General features: G+C 40.1%; 1 protein-coding gene across 5 annotated transcripts in view; it reads right to left on the reverse strand.

Moving 5' to 3' along the window:
* Positions 1–10837: 10837 nt before the first annotated feature.
* Positions 10838–16116, reverse strand: part of TNRC6B (trinucleotide repeat containing adaptor 6B) — a 122483-nt gene continuing 117204 nt past the window's right edge. For all 5 annotated transcript variants that reach the window (XM_084206984.1, XM_084206986.1, XM_084206983.1 and 2 more), the window contains 3 exons: positions 15899–15969; positions 13913–14052; positions 10838–13402 (listed from right to left, as the gene is read on the reverse strand). In XM_084206984.1, coding sequence (XP_084063110.1) covers positions 13012–13402; positions 13913–14052; positions 15899–15969 — 602 coding nt within the window. In that variant the 3' untranslated portion in view covers positions 10838–13011. The remainder of the gene's footprint in view (positions 13403–13912; positions 14053–15898; positions 15970–16116) is intronic.

A 16116-nucleotide genomic window follows, 5' to 3' on the forward strand; every position in this document is an offset into this window, starting at 1 on the left:
AAAAGCCCAAAAAAAAACCTTCAGAAAACTTATATATAAGTATTACACCATCTCTCAGTTTCAATGAAATGACGACGACTTAATTCTTTATTACTCTTAACTTGTCACACTCCAATAAAACGTCACCCTTTTGTTTGTTTTTTTTCTTTTTTTTTCCTTTTTTTTTTTTCTAAATCCAGCATGAGAAATACAGTACCTGCTATGGCAAAAATACACATAAAATGCAACATTTCAGCTTATTTGTACATTAGTAGAGTTTAAACATTTTATTGGTTTTTTTTTTCTTTTTAAGTGAACCAGTGATCTTAAGTACCACTATACTAAAAGTAAAATAAAAATATAGAAAAGGAGGAAAAGGGGGCAGCCAGCCTTACAAGAGCACCTTCTAAAGTGCTGAGTTTCTGTGTCCATGGAAAACCCTTAGGAAGTTCAAACATTTCTGAGAACATGGGATGGAAATTAAGATGAAACCTGGATATGCAAGACATTGCATCATCTCCTCTACATTCTCCCCATTTGTCCTGTAATTTTCTTTACTGCCCACTATAGAAAGAGGGGAGAAACCAGAACTACGGTAAGAGTTTAGTAAAGGAAGCCATTTCAAGTATAAGAAAAAAAAAAATAAACACTTACAGGTAACTTGCAAATAGCATCAATATACACACAGCCACTATTTTTATTATTACAATGTCTGCTTCTGGGGGACAGTGTTTCAGGCAAGAGGACTTTAGCTGTACCTTCCTGTTACCTATTTATGTGCAAAGTAGAAAAGCTGCCTTTTCTAATCCAGCCATATTGGACATCAATGATTTTCTATTCAGCCACCTCATCCCTCCATTCCATAAGGAGAGAAAAAGGGGGCATTATTTTACCAAGACTAGATGAAATGAATCTGTTTCTCCACTCCTCTTCCAGACACACCCTATTACTTGTTTGCAATGAAGTTTGCCAAACTCCCGATGCCCACCAGTAGCCAGTTTCCTGAACAGGTAGAAGGCATTTACCTTTGTAAACATAATCCCTTATGTTTGTGGAACTCAAAGCAGCATTTCACACCTCCAGCCGAGCAGCGGAGATGAAAATAGATCAGAACGCTCCCCTGTCACTGCTTTTCCTCCTCCCCTTCCTCTTCCGCACCCAGGAAGATTACATTTGGTTATTTTTGTTAGAAGGTGGGTGGTTTTTTGGTTCTTTGAGGACAATACTTAGCATTTAGTTCAAAGTAAACATTATAGAATTACCATAATCAGATTTATACTGCTGTTTGTTCTGCTTTTCAGATGAGAAAGAAAAAGCACTATGCATCAGATGTTCTGCAGGCTTTAGAGCAGATGTGGCAGAAAACCAAGATACCTCTGTGTGTAAATGCCACAGGTGCACTTGCATCACTTCAGCTTCTTTCTCTGCAGAATGACTGTACACACTTTACCTTTACTGGCAGAGATGGAGAGGGTGGCGTAGGGCAACAGTGGAGAGATGATCCTAAGGCGATGGGGAGCAACGCAGGACAGAGAGGACCAGGGAGTGTCAGACAGAAGGGTTTCAGGTACAGAAACCTTGTTCTTGATATTTCAAACGCCAAATTCTAAGAGGCATGGGCTCATATGCACATCCCTGAGACGCACATCCAAGAAAGAAGAGACAGGGACCAAGTGATTAAGAGGGGAGAAAGTAACAGAGGTTCCCTGACAGCTGTGGGATTTACCCAATGAAGACCTCATCCCCCACCACCCTCCCAGAAACATTTTGGGAGAGTTGTAAGGCATACACACAAGCAGCATCTACTATAATTCTCTCTGTTCCTACGTTCTGTTGGCAGGTGATGGCTTCTGTATGTTGTGGACAAGAAGAAGAGACACTGCATTTGAAGTGTGACTGGTAACACACTGAAATTAACTCAGGGAAAGGACATAGGAAGCTACTCTGCCCTTCATCCCTGGAGCAGCAGCATAAAGTGGCCAGGTTCTTCATCTTACAGTCCCGTCTCTGGAACTACGCACCACCACCTCCCCTTCCTGATGGCAGGAAAAGATGTGTCTACTTGAAAGACGACATTACCAAGACTGCCATTTAATGGCAGGGAGAAGTACACAAACTTTTTCTGATTTGGTGGTCTGGTGAAAGAAGCAGCAAGCTCAAAGTACTTCAGTGCTGAAGCTTACCTAAAAGTACTGGAGACATGTGACCTGTAGCAACACTGGCATAACTATATAAAGAAGAGAAGATGGAAACAGGCATAAAGACCGAAGACTATAAGTAACTGAATCTCTATCAACTTCTATCACTTAGGATCTGAGTGTCTAATGGAGTGAATAATTAAAACAAATCAAAAAAGTTATCTCCCTCCACACAAGCAAACAATGTAAAAAGAACTAGCGATCCTGCAGTGAAAACCTCATAATACTTCTATCATGCTTTTTTCTTTAAAGCACTTGACAAACATTACAAGTTGATCCTCACAAAACCCCTGTGAGGTAGGTAAGTATTATTAACAACCCCGCTTTACAGATGAAAAAACAAAGGCAAAGTAGTTAAATGACTTGCCCAAGGCAAGGGAAGAGTAATGGCCAATGTTAAAATTCAGGAGTTCCAGGCTTCCCAAACCTGTGCTCAAAACCACTAGTTCAAATATCTTTTTACAAAGGAGATAACAGATGGAAATAAAAGCTCATCAAGTTTAGAGGAAAAACTAAGATTTAAAAGGTTACATCAGAAGGGAAAATGTACCACGAGGTATTTTTGTGAATGAGTCTAAGCTTCTGATTTTTTTTTTGTTGTTTTGTTTTTCTTAAAAGGCATTCTGACAGAGTGGAACCCTGATAAGATCACATCTGCAAGGCAGGCACAGATGCGAGAGTGATCATCAAGTCTATTACTTATTACAGTACTGTGAATGTCAACAAAAATAAAATTGCTGCATGAAAACACTGAATACAGGCAGGATAATATATCAGTTTATGATATTACACCTAAGATAATGCCAGTACCATGGTTCACCATGGACAAAGGAAAAAGTCAAGTCAAAAGGTCCCTATTATAATGATGGAGAGAGCAGTGAGATCTACATTTTTTTCCGAGGAGACTCTTCCTGGAAGCTCAGCAAGCTTCAAGGAATGCACATAATTCACAATGATTACATTTTGGAGATGTGAGGAAGTAAATCCTTTTTAATGACCATTACAATACCACCTTATAATAAAAATAGGATAGTTCCTTTTAAATAGAGGGGACCTGGTATATGTATCAGCCTACTTTCCCTAAAATTTCACATACTGTCACCATTAGCACTAAGTCACTGGCAGCAACACCAGACAACACAACACCAGTAGCTGCTGACATTGAAAATACACAGTCCTCATAGCTGGGCTTTGATCAGCACTAGAAAGAAAGTACTGTCTACACCATCCTGCCCACAGCTGCTCTGTCACTGTATGAAGAATACCAGAAAGAGCAGCAAAGAAAATGTTAGGGTTAAGGAAGTGTGGATACCAAGGACTAGCCATATTCCAATTCTCCTGGAAGGGCACAAGGACTGCTGAAATGGAAAACGAGTAGTAAATCAAAAAAACCCAGTGCCTGTGGCAGTGGGTTTCCTGAGCTTAACAAGAGCCAGAGCACAGGAGGTGGTAGATATTCCCCAGGTAGACCTGGTGTCCCATTCACCTTTTAGGCCCTGGGTTAACACTGTGTGGCTGAATTCACCCTGTGCAAGGCTGAGAGCTGATTTTGTTTTGCAGCCAACATTGGTTATTCAAATCTCTGCCCAGTTATCAATTGGCCAGCTTCTGACAAAAGAAAGATTGTTATCAATTCCTTCTTAATTAAAAGTTATCACTTCCCCACTTCCCCAGACTATAATGGATATGCCATGGACACAGAAACTCCTGAACAGTTTAGCAAAGTATCTTTGTCCCCCGCACCCCCTTTGCAGAATGCATAGTTTACAATTCACTTACAAAATAAAGAAGCAATGCTGACCACATATGGGACCTTTTTTTTTTTTTTGAAAAAAGAACAAACAACCTCTTCTTAAGTTCAGTATCAAAATTCACATTTGCATAATAATACATTTCAAGGCCATTAGAGAGGAATGAGAGCGAAGCAAAGAAAACTGCAGAGTCTCTCCTCTCTTTGTCTTCCTGAATAGAGCTGAGGGATCCCACTGGAGTTTCTTTTCAGGGTGGGAATTACAAAGCGCTACAACAACAGCTCTTGATCTTGTACACCTCATGTTTTGGGTGGGACGAAGAGGTGAATTATTAGGGGAAAAAAAAAACAAATGGAAGGAGACACTGCAGATTCCCATGTTTAGCTACAAACAGCTTTGAAGAAACAAAAAATTACTTCAGATTTTTCTCCTTTTAAACACTTCTACCTTACCATTTCAAAAACTTTTTTTTTCTTCTTGTGTAATACCCTGTTCATTTAAATGGCAACGTTAAGTGTGCTGGAAGTTGAAGGGTTGAAAAAAAAATTCCTGTTTCACTTATCAGGACACGGGCAGAGAGGGTAAAAGTGTGCCTGCACTCACTATTTAACAGAAGCTACAAAACATCATCTTCTCTACATGTATAAATTTGTCTCAAACATCACTGTGTTCAAATTCTCCAGTGCTTACAAAAAACCAAAGCCACACACACTCACACTCATGCACACAAACATAAAGAGAAGCCACATAATACATATACAAACTCAACCTGCAACGCAGACTAGCCTAAAACTATCAACAGCTTCTGTGTGCATCACATGAAATCCCTTTGCACCCCCCCCCAATCTCTACCACATATGAATACGTATTGTGCAGTGTAGAGACCAGCCAATGATGCTGCTTGTTAAAAGGGACCAGTGGGCTGCAATCTCAATGTCTGACCTCTTGAAAGAATAAATTGACCCTTGTCTCCCCTCCAGCCCAAGTGGTCTCCTCAATTAGACAGTCACTATACTCACAAAGGCACATTCATAAATACCACATTTAACTTACTGCTTGTAAAAACATAGGAGGAAACGTTAAGCGCTTATACCCCGACCCATTCCTACTGACCCAGCAAGAAGTATCACAATAACATATCACTTGGTGAGACCTTACTCCACCTTTAGAAGGTACATATTAAAGAAGTCTTCAAACACCTCTTTTAATTTTTTTTTGCATAAATGAATGCTTTTTTTGTTTGTTTTTGGCTTACATATTTTGGAATACAGCACACTCACTATAAAGCTCTGTTGTAAGGCTACCCCCTAGAGTAAGGCTGTTCTACCTTGGCTTGCATTTTCACTTCATTTTGCTTCTTTTCCACATGTCCCCAAAACAAAACAAAAAAACCCACACAGCGCCTTATATAGAAAGGGTAAGCCAGATCTGGCAGGGAGAGGGAGGGGAAAGAAAGAACATAATATCATAACCATGTCACTAAAATATCTATCCTAAAAAGCTGTGCAACCTCAACAGAAACTGATGAAGAAAATGATCACTTATGGTTGGTTGTGTTTCATCTGAAACAGGAGGAGCTTCCACCTTGTCTCAATTGACAAAAACAAATATTAAAAAATGAGGAAGTTAGTTCTGCAAAGGTAACAACACACACCAACAGCCAAGAAGAGGCATTCAGCGCTCAAGGAAATGTTGCTCACTGAACGCAGCCTCCTCCTATTGCGCACTCCTGTCTCTTCCCCTCTGCCCACCACAGTCAAGAATGTTTGCTGCTAAAATACTTCAATACTTAACGCTGGCTGGCACCATGCATTCTTCCCTTTTTTTGTTCTTTTTCTTCTTCCCTGGAGTGCTCTGTATTACTTTACAGAAAGGCTGTCAGAACCAAGTCAAAAAAACTCCCTTTAACACTACAAAGTTTACAGGAACCCTAACACTGCTGAATGTCACCAGTCCCAACTATCACACAAACAGGGCAAAAATGGCTCTTTTGCAGAGGGCACTTGATTTGCTAGAAGCTTGCTAGGACTCTGGGAGACTTCTAGAGAAAAGCTTTCCTGCATAGCTCGATGAAAAGCAACGCGCAGGCAAACTGTTAATGCAAACAGATGTCTGCTGCGCGCTACAGATGAAACTCTATCTATTGTGGCCTGACAAGTTTTAAAAGTAGGCTCCAACCCACCAGGAGCTATGGCGCTTTTTGTAGCACAGATGAAACCTTAAATCACTTTTCATACAAGGATCAGAAGCTACAATTACTACATCACAAAGTTTAAGGTCACGTAACACCACAAAATAGAGCGCTATAATTTTAAACAGGACCCTGACTCAATTTTGACAGCAATGTAGACAGACCTTAAAGTCTACTGTAGGCAAAGCTCTGCTTGGTGAGTCACTACAAAATGGACCTGTTTCCTATTATCTACTGCAAGGGAACTTTGGTAAAATTCAGCAACACTGGTATTTACAGTGATGGGACACTTATGCAGAACGTTGTGAAGGACATGGACTAGGCACGGCTGCTAAAAATCTCCAGTTTGGCTCCTGTCACTTAGGCCAACCAACCAGTCTACTACAGCCTAACGGTTGCTTTGTGGTTTAGGTTTGGATGTGAATTCAGGACAACAGGGAGTACCAACTCTGTCTACATTTGGAAACTTCACATATTTCTCCCCATTACTGTTACCATCCTTCTGCCACAGGTGGAAGCCGAGTACTGGAGATAAAGGTGAAGAAAGTTTGGGTTTTAGATATCTGTATTTTGATCACAGTGGGAATGACCATATGATCTAACAGTATCAGTTCCTAAAACTGCAAAGCAGTGGCAAATAAACAACAGACCTGAAATGATATTGCGTGCAAAATCAATTTAGACAAACCAACGGATTCTGTGTACATTGCTTCAGATTCAGGACCAAAGATGCACGTCAACAGCATTTGTTTATTGTTTTTTTCCTCTTAAAATTAATTTCAACATAGTTGTCTTGGTATTACTTTCCTGCCCATAAAGCATGCATGCATATTTACAATTAAGAAAGCTGCTTCCGTTAAGGGAACTTTATATCTTTAGAAAAAAACCCCTACCTTCTACTCAATCAGGACTATTACCCTGAGATGTTAACCAGCCTCCACAAAACCTGCATTTCAATCCATTTGAGAACCTAGATACTAAGGTCACATGATTTACAGTGAAGGCATTATATGCAACACACACTGGAAACACAACAGGTCCTCACTTGCTATGTTAACCCTGATCCAGCTCATTTCATTGACCAGGCTTTTCAAATTTGGGTACCTCAGATATACAAACAGTGCTCCTCTTAAAAGTCAATAGGCAAACAATATGCACAAAGAAAATAAGAAACTTAAGAGCAACACCTTAATAATGAAGCAAAAAACCCAACGTAATCAAAATTTCCCCCCAAAAAACTACAGTACTATTTGGATGCACTATTAGGACACAGTGGAAGATGTGGCAGCATTTTAAAGAAGAAAAAAATAGGGCAAAAATTCTAAGGAATAAATGCTTAGAAATTTCATGGTAAAAAAAGAAAAAGAGGCCAACTTGATATAAATTTTTAATTGTTATTTAATCTTTGAGGTGGTTATCCCACCCAGTTTTTTGAAAACAACCTGTTTATATTGCAGAGGTAAAAACATACTTGGCTTAACATTTTTACTCATTACAAAAGCCACTTAATGTGAAGTACAATTTAAAAAAAAATATATATATAAGAAAAACCTGACACCCTGTGACTGTAAAAAAACCCAAAACCAATAAAACCCCCACTCTCAAGACTGCTAGACAAGTGTCCAGGTAGAAACATAAAAACACTGAGAAAAGATGGCAAGTATTCCAAAGCAAATGTCAGACATCTAAACACAGGTTTCTGAGCTGTACCACAGCTTTGCTTGCTAGATTCTGTTGCCACTGCTAAGACAAATCCTCAAATAGAGCAAAGAATCATCAAACAGATTAAAAGCTCTCAGCCTGATAGACACCGCAAGGTAGGGTAAGCAAGGTGGCTGGATTTTCATCTGGAAAGAGATGCCCTTAGTCTATTCCAAGCTGTGCTTTCCCCAGCCTCTTCTCCATACCTTGCCAACATGTTTAAACAAAATGCTGCCAATGACTCCCTCCTGGGAACAGTTTAAGAGCCCAGAAATACCCTAACATCAATTCCTGCTGACTTTTCACTGTTAGGAGCTCAAATGGTAGCAGAATGTTTACAACATTAAGCAATGGGTGTCCCCAGCAGCTCAATCTGGTTAGCACAATTCTCAGATGCCACTTGCAATGGTTGGGAGGGCCATGACTAAGCCACACAGATCTGTCAAGTGTAGCTGGAATATAGATTAATGTTACTTTGACAATGTAGGGAAACTGTCACTGAGGAGACAGTCACTTACAGGATGCACATTCAGGAAATGAGGAGCAGACTGTTGTACTACAATAGGTTTGGACCCAACAGACTGCTGAAACTTATAACTGTCAACCCTTCAGCAGTCAGTCACAATCCACTTCCAAGTGAATGTGAAGTCTGTCAGCTTTTTTGACTAAATGCTATGGTTTCCTCTCTTTTAGGACACTGCTGATTTGATAAAACACAGCTTCTGGCAAAGCACTCAAATTCTCTCATTAGAAAAAACAATAAAATAAAATAAAATAGAATAGAATAGAATCCTAAACTTTCTAAGTAAACCCTCCTTCTACTGGCCCATGACAGGATATTTGAAGCACATTATTATTACTACTGATGCATTATTTTCAATAGACTCACATGCACACGCAGCACAACATGAAAACACTGGGCAGCTGCTATGAGAAAGACAGAATTTGGCATCTGATTTCTTTTATTAATAATAACAACAACAACTTAACTACTATTAAGTAACTCATTGCACGACTTGCTCACGCGGGCATGCTCTTCTTCCCTTAAGAATGGGCACATCTATTTCCATGAAGTGGCTACACTGCCTCACTTTGCCTCGTCTTCCCTCCCCTCCCCTACTGTAGGGCATGTGGGTGCATGTAACAAGGCACTAGCGCGGTTTTTGTGGTTTGAGCCGAGCCGTTTCAGGCCGAGTAAGCCCCTGACCCCTAGAGCTGGGAGGCAGAAGTTGGCCATCCCAACATCGAACTTTTAAGTTCAAGACTGTAAGCCCTGACAGCCAGCAGCAACAGGGTGAACAGAGGAGATTAACAGCTATGTCCCTCATATAAAATGAAACAGAAAGACTGGGAGGTGGGGTGGATGAAGAAAAGCAAGCAGCAAATCTCCAAGTGGGGAATTAAACTGACCAAGTAGCTGAAAACAGGGAAGTTGATTTCCAATGTACATTTTCGTTTCCCCATATTCTTTTTTTTCTGTACTGAAAAAGGCAGGTTACTAGAACTACTTCATTACTGAGTATTCTGTCAGCACTGGCTTTCTTTAGCACTGCTCAGAAGTGGTTCAAAGAAGCACCATCGTGTATTTCCTGCTAGTCGTCCTAACCAAGGATTCTTTCAGTTAAACTCTACTGCATTTTAATAAGGTTTATACTTTCACTCTGCTTCAAAAAGGTGCTTGGAAGAATATTTTTATTTAGTTTCAATCGAGAGGGAATAGTAGGTTTCCATTCATACACTTCTCTTCTCCATGCAACTGCACACGTCTGCATGAGTGACAAAGCACAATAAATGATAACCCTTCTCCCACAAATTGTTTAAGATTGCAATGAATTCCTGTTGCTGATATTGAGAAGCTTTCTTAATGTATCTTAATTTAGAAAGTCTTTAAAATTCTTGATCCCTCGCTTGACAGTAACATTTGGAGATTTTTTCTTTTTTTCTTTTTTTATTTTTTTTTTTGCATTTTTATTTTAAAGTAAAAACTTTCAAACATTTTGAAGATTCAGGAACTTGTAAAAGTTTATCAACAAGAAACAGCCATCTATCTAGGATAAGGTTAAATAAACCATCTTCAAAAAACTGGCTTCCTACCCTAGAATTCCTGAGAATGCTTGCAAATTTAAAGCAGGAAAAAAAAATGTTAAAATAAAAACAAAAACACTGTTAAATGCTCCCAGAGTTAGTCTTCATCTAAAATATATATATGCACTTTTTGGTCTTTTTTTTTTTTTTTGTACGTTTTAATTTTTTCCCTTTAAGCTTACAATGGAAGAACAATTTAGCTTTTCTTTTTAAATATTTCAAATCCCTCATTATGTCTTGTAAACAAGAGGGGCTCTAGCACCCGGCTTTCACCGTAGTATCGCAATGAAGTCAACTAGCCCAAAGTGCAGGAAAAGGGACCTTAGGACAGGTTGGGAGAGAGAAGTGAAGGTGGAACACAGCAATGAACCAGCATGTATAGCAAATCATGTGACAGAACAGATACTGGCTTGCTCAGGCCAAAGGTGCTTCACTAGGAAGTACTGCTGGCACAGGACTTTTAAGAACCTGCTCTGCGTGTCCGAGCGTGCTTGGTCTTTGAGCAGAAACAAAGCTGTACAGATGCCTGAACACGAGGGTTACTAGCCAGCTAGCAGGAGCGGAAAGAAAGCATTTTGTTTCTTTGTGCATGGTGGGATAGATGGAGGAGACACGATAGGAAAGTATTTTCCAAAGTGGCCAGAGTATGCTGCATACTCCAGTTTACTAAACAAATACAAACCTACTCATACTTTTTTACCACGTAACGCTTTGCATACAAATCTACAGGCATGTGTATATGCAGCATTTCCCTCAGTCTTCCTTGTGACATTGGGGCTTACATAGAAAGGGCAAATTAAATTTAACAGCCATGTAATTCCCTAGCCCTTCCCTCCCACCCCCAGCACGCAGGCACACACACACACACACGCGCGCACACGCACCAACCTCCCCCCCATTACTTGCATCTGTTTTTGCTTCTGCCCACCAAACCCATGAGTTAAATGCATTAGACATGGTCATATCCCTCAATGAAAACGCTGTAGAAACAGACTCCCCTATCTGCCCCCCTCCGCCAGGTGATAAAGCACTGCTCCCCTGAGGGCTGGAATGGACAGGTATGTGCTGGTACAGAAGGTCGGCACTTTGTTAGACAGTGTAACAGCTGGACAATGCTGCATGAAGTCCTAGCACTTATGGAAGAAGTACCGGCATCTCTCTTCCCTCTTCCCCCGGCCCCACCCCACAAAAAGCTTCCTGCTTTGTGTCAAGGGATGTTCCTTCAAGTCTGCTACAACTCTTCTCACGACAACAGGTCTTAAAAGTTTTGTTCCCAGCGCACACATGCACGCACACACTGGCTATCACTGTGGATTATAGGTCACCCCTATCCTGCCCAGAGTATTACTACACTGATGCTAAAAAAACCCCAAACCTTTCCTTAAATACAGAAATTAAAAAGCAACAGTACAGAAAAAAGTAAAAACAAAAAACAAAAAGGTGCAATACTTCTTTAAAAAAAAAAGTCTTTGCTAGTTATATACCTCCCTAAGCAAAACCACGTACACAGGAAAAAAACACAACACAGAGAAACAAAAGGAAACCTTTGAAGTACACACTGGTTTAAGAACATTCGTAAGTAAACGTTTCTGTCAGTGATGGTCTGGCGCTGTAATGACACCAAGGCCTGGCACAGGTAACGCTCACCATGAAGGACGCAGGAAGGAGTTAGCTGCATGTGCTTTCAGGAGATGAGGCAGGCTGGCTGGCACTTTGCTGACACCATTTAGCTTTTTGTCAGTTTTAATAAAAGCAGTAAATCAACTAAAAGGCTAATTTGGTTGGGCTGGATTTTCAAGCTTTCGATGGATTCTTCCAGAATGAGTATAGGTGCTTATTTAAGTTTGGGGGAGAAAAGAAACACTCTTTTTTAAAGGTACTGAAGCTTGCAAGAGACTGAAAAAGAACATTTGTCTATCTGCACAAAAAATGGCAACATCTTTCCTCCTCTTTTCCCCTTGTTGGAAGAAATAAATGGCTCGCATTATATAACAAACACTCTAGGGTTCATTCAGTACAAAAACCCCACATGCAGACACAAATAAAGATACTGTTACTCAAAAGACAACATTGTTTTCCCCTCTCACCAAATCCTCTGGATATGGCAGTGTTCTGCTCTACCACAGGGTCAAAACAAGGGCCAGGAAGCAATTATCCAATCTGTATGATCTGCAGATTTGAGATAGCACCCTGCTAAAACGAATTTAAAAAAACCTACTGACAAATTTTAATCCAGCCCAACTGGATTCTGCTTCAGCCACAGGGACTTCACCATGCCTGTCTTGCTTACAGAATCAAGACATGCAGATGGCCAGCCAGCCCGTAGACCATCAGCAATGCAGCGTTTCAAGATTATATATATAGAGAAAAAAAATGCACACACACAAACATGTGCACACGCACTCACACAGAAACAAGCACACGTGGGCAGTTACATGTGCCAGAACACACTGGTACTTATCAACCAGCCAATCACAAAGTGTTGGTTTTTTTGTTTTGTTTGTTTTTTCTGTTTTGTTTTTTTTTGTGGGTTTTTGATTTTTAAATTTTTTTTTCTTGTTTTTTTTTGTTTTTATTTTTGTTTTTAAAGTGAGGCTCCGTCAAGTCTTTCCCTCCCCCCCCTTATTCTTTTGAACCCCTCCCAAACCCCAACCCAACATGGTAGACCTAAGGACGGAAACACACCCAGTGCAAACAAAGTTAAAAAGCTATTTTTTCAGTATATATGTTTCTTAGCAACAACTTCCGTATAACATGAAAAAGTGAAAAACTAGAAACTAATTTTTTTAATTTTTTCTGTTTAAATTTAAATGGTATGTGTACTTGCTTCACATTGTCTTTCTAAGTTGGCGTTCACGATTCAAGTATTTCAAGAGTGATATGTTCTCTTTTTGGATTCATATTCCAAACGAAAAAACTGAAGTTATATAAGGGAGGCAACTATGTGCTCAGACAGTCTGTCAATGACCCACCTTTTTTTCTTTCTCCGTTTTCTTTTTTCCTTTTATAAATGTATTTATTGCAAGTTGAAAAAAACGAAAAAGGTCAAGTTAGTGCTGCTGCTGTTCCAAAAAAGGTCACGAGGTCAGAGTTGAAAGTTCTAAGTTCAGATTGAATCCGACCCTCCTCCCAGAAGGTCTCCAGGTAGTAAGGGAGCAGGGCTGCCCATTCGGTGAGGATCCTCTACGCTTGGAACCCCCCACAAGCTTGAAGAATAGTTTGGGGGCCCCCACAATGAAGCGCCAGTGAGATCACCCCCACTGCTGCTGCCGCCGCCACCACTGCTCCACTGCCCAAGCCCTGTTGACCCACCAAAGAGATTCAAAGCAGGTCCAACTGGATCTGTCTGGTTCTGTCCTGTCTCCAGGGATTGCCAGCCCGCTGCGGGTGCACTCGGGGTTGCTGCAGGTGTAGGGGGCTGAGCTTGTGCCAAAAAGCGACTAACCTCTTCATCTGTGGCAAACTCAGCCAGGATGGTAGTGTTTCCCAACACACACCTACAGGGCAAGGTACACGTAAGAAAAAAAAATTAGTTAGAGCCAAAAGGGCAAGGGATTCAGACAGCACAGGAACAATACTAATAGGTGCCCCAACCAAAGGAGGTATCAGCTACATTGCTACAATGGAGTGGACGTGGAAAACTTCAGCTGTTTTTGACAGTGAAACTCTCACTTAAAACAAAAGAACTTCCATTTTATACAGGAAAAAACAAAACCAAACCAAAACAAAAACACCCAAACCCCCTTGCCCCAACATTCAGTTGTGCCTGAAAAAAATCTGAATAAACTTAAACTAAGGTTCTGAACGTTAACACCAAGAGCAATAAAAGTGCCTATACCACATAGGTAAATGCACATATGCCACCTTTCAAAGAAAACAGACGAAAAAAAAGTTAAAAGTCTTTGGAATTCAGGAGATTAGTAAAATACAAAAATTTTCACTGAGTTTAGGGGCTTACACCACCAATCCTACACCCTCAAAGATTTCTGTCTCAAAACCTTGCTTACATGTGCAGTGCAGTCTGGGCCTTGGCCGCCTCCTGTTTGGTGTTATATCGGATGAGGGCGGTGCCCTGGGTCAGGTTCAGATGGAATGTCAGCAGTGGGCCATGCTGCATGCAGATCGTCCTCAAGGTTGACCCATCAATCTGAGGAAGAACAGCCAGGATGAAGCAGATGTTTATAATTATTTCTTCAAACATACTTCAATCCTGACCTTGTCACCGTAATTGAAAAATATGCTGCTCTCAGAAAGAAAAACAGATGAAAGCAGTGGGAAGAAAGCAAAGGTGACAGAAGTTGATTTTCAAACAGGAACTGGTATGTCTTGACTTCTCACAGTTACACGGTGTTTGCCTTAGTAGGAATAATCTAAATTATCTTTCCTGTTCATTTACAACTTGAGTCCAGTCTTCCCTCTTTCACTGAGTTTCTTACACTGTTACTATCCTTATGTTGACAGGTTTTCCAGTAATTATACACAACTTGTACTTCTCACCATCTTCAGTCATCAGAATTTCTACCAAAGGAACCAGAATGTCTTCGCCTCCAGCTGTTTGATTTCAGTAGAATGTATATAAACTACTTTTCAAAAGGTTTTTGCAAAACTGGAAATATCTCTACAATGAAATTTTTGAAAATTTATTTTGGTGCTTCTTTGTCTTTGTGGTTTATGAAACAGTGACAGAAAGTGTCAGTGATTTTGCTGCCAAACGCACCAATGTTCATTCCATCTGAACTAATGTTTTCACAGCAGTTGTTGCCTGTGTTCCTTCTGCAGCAGTAACAGCTTGTTACTTACCTTCAGTAACAACTGTTCTCCCAGGTGTTCTGTACAGACAGATTCCATTCCTGGTGTGCCACAGGGACATGGACGTACGAATGGAATCCGTATGTGCAAATACTTAAGGAAATGCTACTTTCTTCCTTCTTTCCCCCCTATTTTATAATACAGCTTCAAATGAGGGAAAAGGAAATTGTGTGGTGGTATGGTCAAGGTTAAAACAGAGAACCTTGAAATGAACATATTGTTCTTTCCAAGCCTAATCATTCTATGAGTCTATGAATCCATCTGAACCTCTACACTTCTCTCTCTAGTGTACTGATCCTCAATAAAGAGAGAATCCATAATGAGACAGTTATGACCTGTTCCTCTTTCCTACTAACTTAAACACCTCCAAAATATATTCTTCTTCCACTAAGTACTTCCTAAAGCAGCATTGAAGTATTTTACACAAGCCAGACTTAGAACTGTGCTTTTTCCTCACACCACTTCTTCCTTCACATCAAGGTAAACAATCTTTTTTACAGAAGGAGCACGGCTCGCCATTCTGGGCGATCTGCTGGAGATCTCAGTTTTTCCTTTCACATCAGCCCTTTTTTGCAGACTGTAGGAACAAGGTAAATTATCTGGCTGAAGAGGAGACTCCCTGTCCAGATCTCAGGATACTGCTGATAATCATATAAGCTGCTCCTAGGCCTTGAATACTAATTGGGAAATGGTGAAACCAAGATCTTCACAGAATTCATTTGGAATGGCAGCAAGCTTTTAGAATACTTGCAGAAATAACCTAACTAGACTGGTTTTGGCAGGAACACTGGAAAAATTCTGTGGTTTCACTATGGAAACACTAAAGTGAAAACTGGCAGTTGCATCAAATTTCTTATTGACAACATCCCAAAGAACAGCCATAAACCATTTCACATTACAGCCATGAAATTCACCCTCACTTCTAAGAAAAATCTTTCTGTTCAATTTTTTTTGTAACTCTTAAGTACTGTTTTAACAGTCATATAGCAAAACCTGAACATCTTAAAATTAGCTGAAGAGATCACAATAGAAAAACCAGTCAGACTGCAGCTCCGTTTAGTAGAAATATGTTACATAAGCTGACAAAACTGATTTTGTCAGATTTTATTTAAAAAGAAACAAATGAATAATTCACAAATCCTTGCTAAAGCAAACAAGTTCCCAGAAACAACCACAGAAAATACCTGTGGAGTGAGATTGTGAAGAACCAGCCAGTAGCTAGGACGAACTGAGCCACCATCACTCCAAGTAGACGCTGCAAATTATAAGACAGAGCAATCAAGACAGATTTGATACAAAGAAAAACCATCTTTCTTTCAGTTAGGTCTTCCAGAAAAAAAATCAGCATTACCAGCCCTGTTAAAACATGAAAGTCTAATCTTCAGTCCTGAAAACAAAATCA

Source organism: Fringilla coelebs (genome assembly GCF_963513975.1).
Source record: "Fringilla coelebs genome assembly, chromosome: 5".
In the NCBI taxonomy this organism is placed as follows: domain Eukaryota; kingdom Metazoa; phylum Chordata; class Aves; order Passeriformes; family Fringillidae; genus Fringilla; species Fringilla coelebs.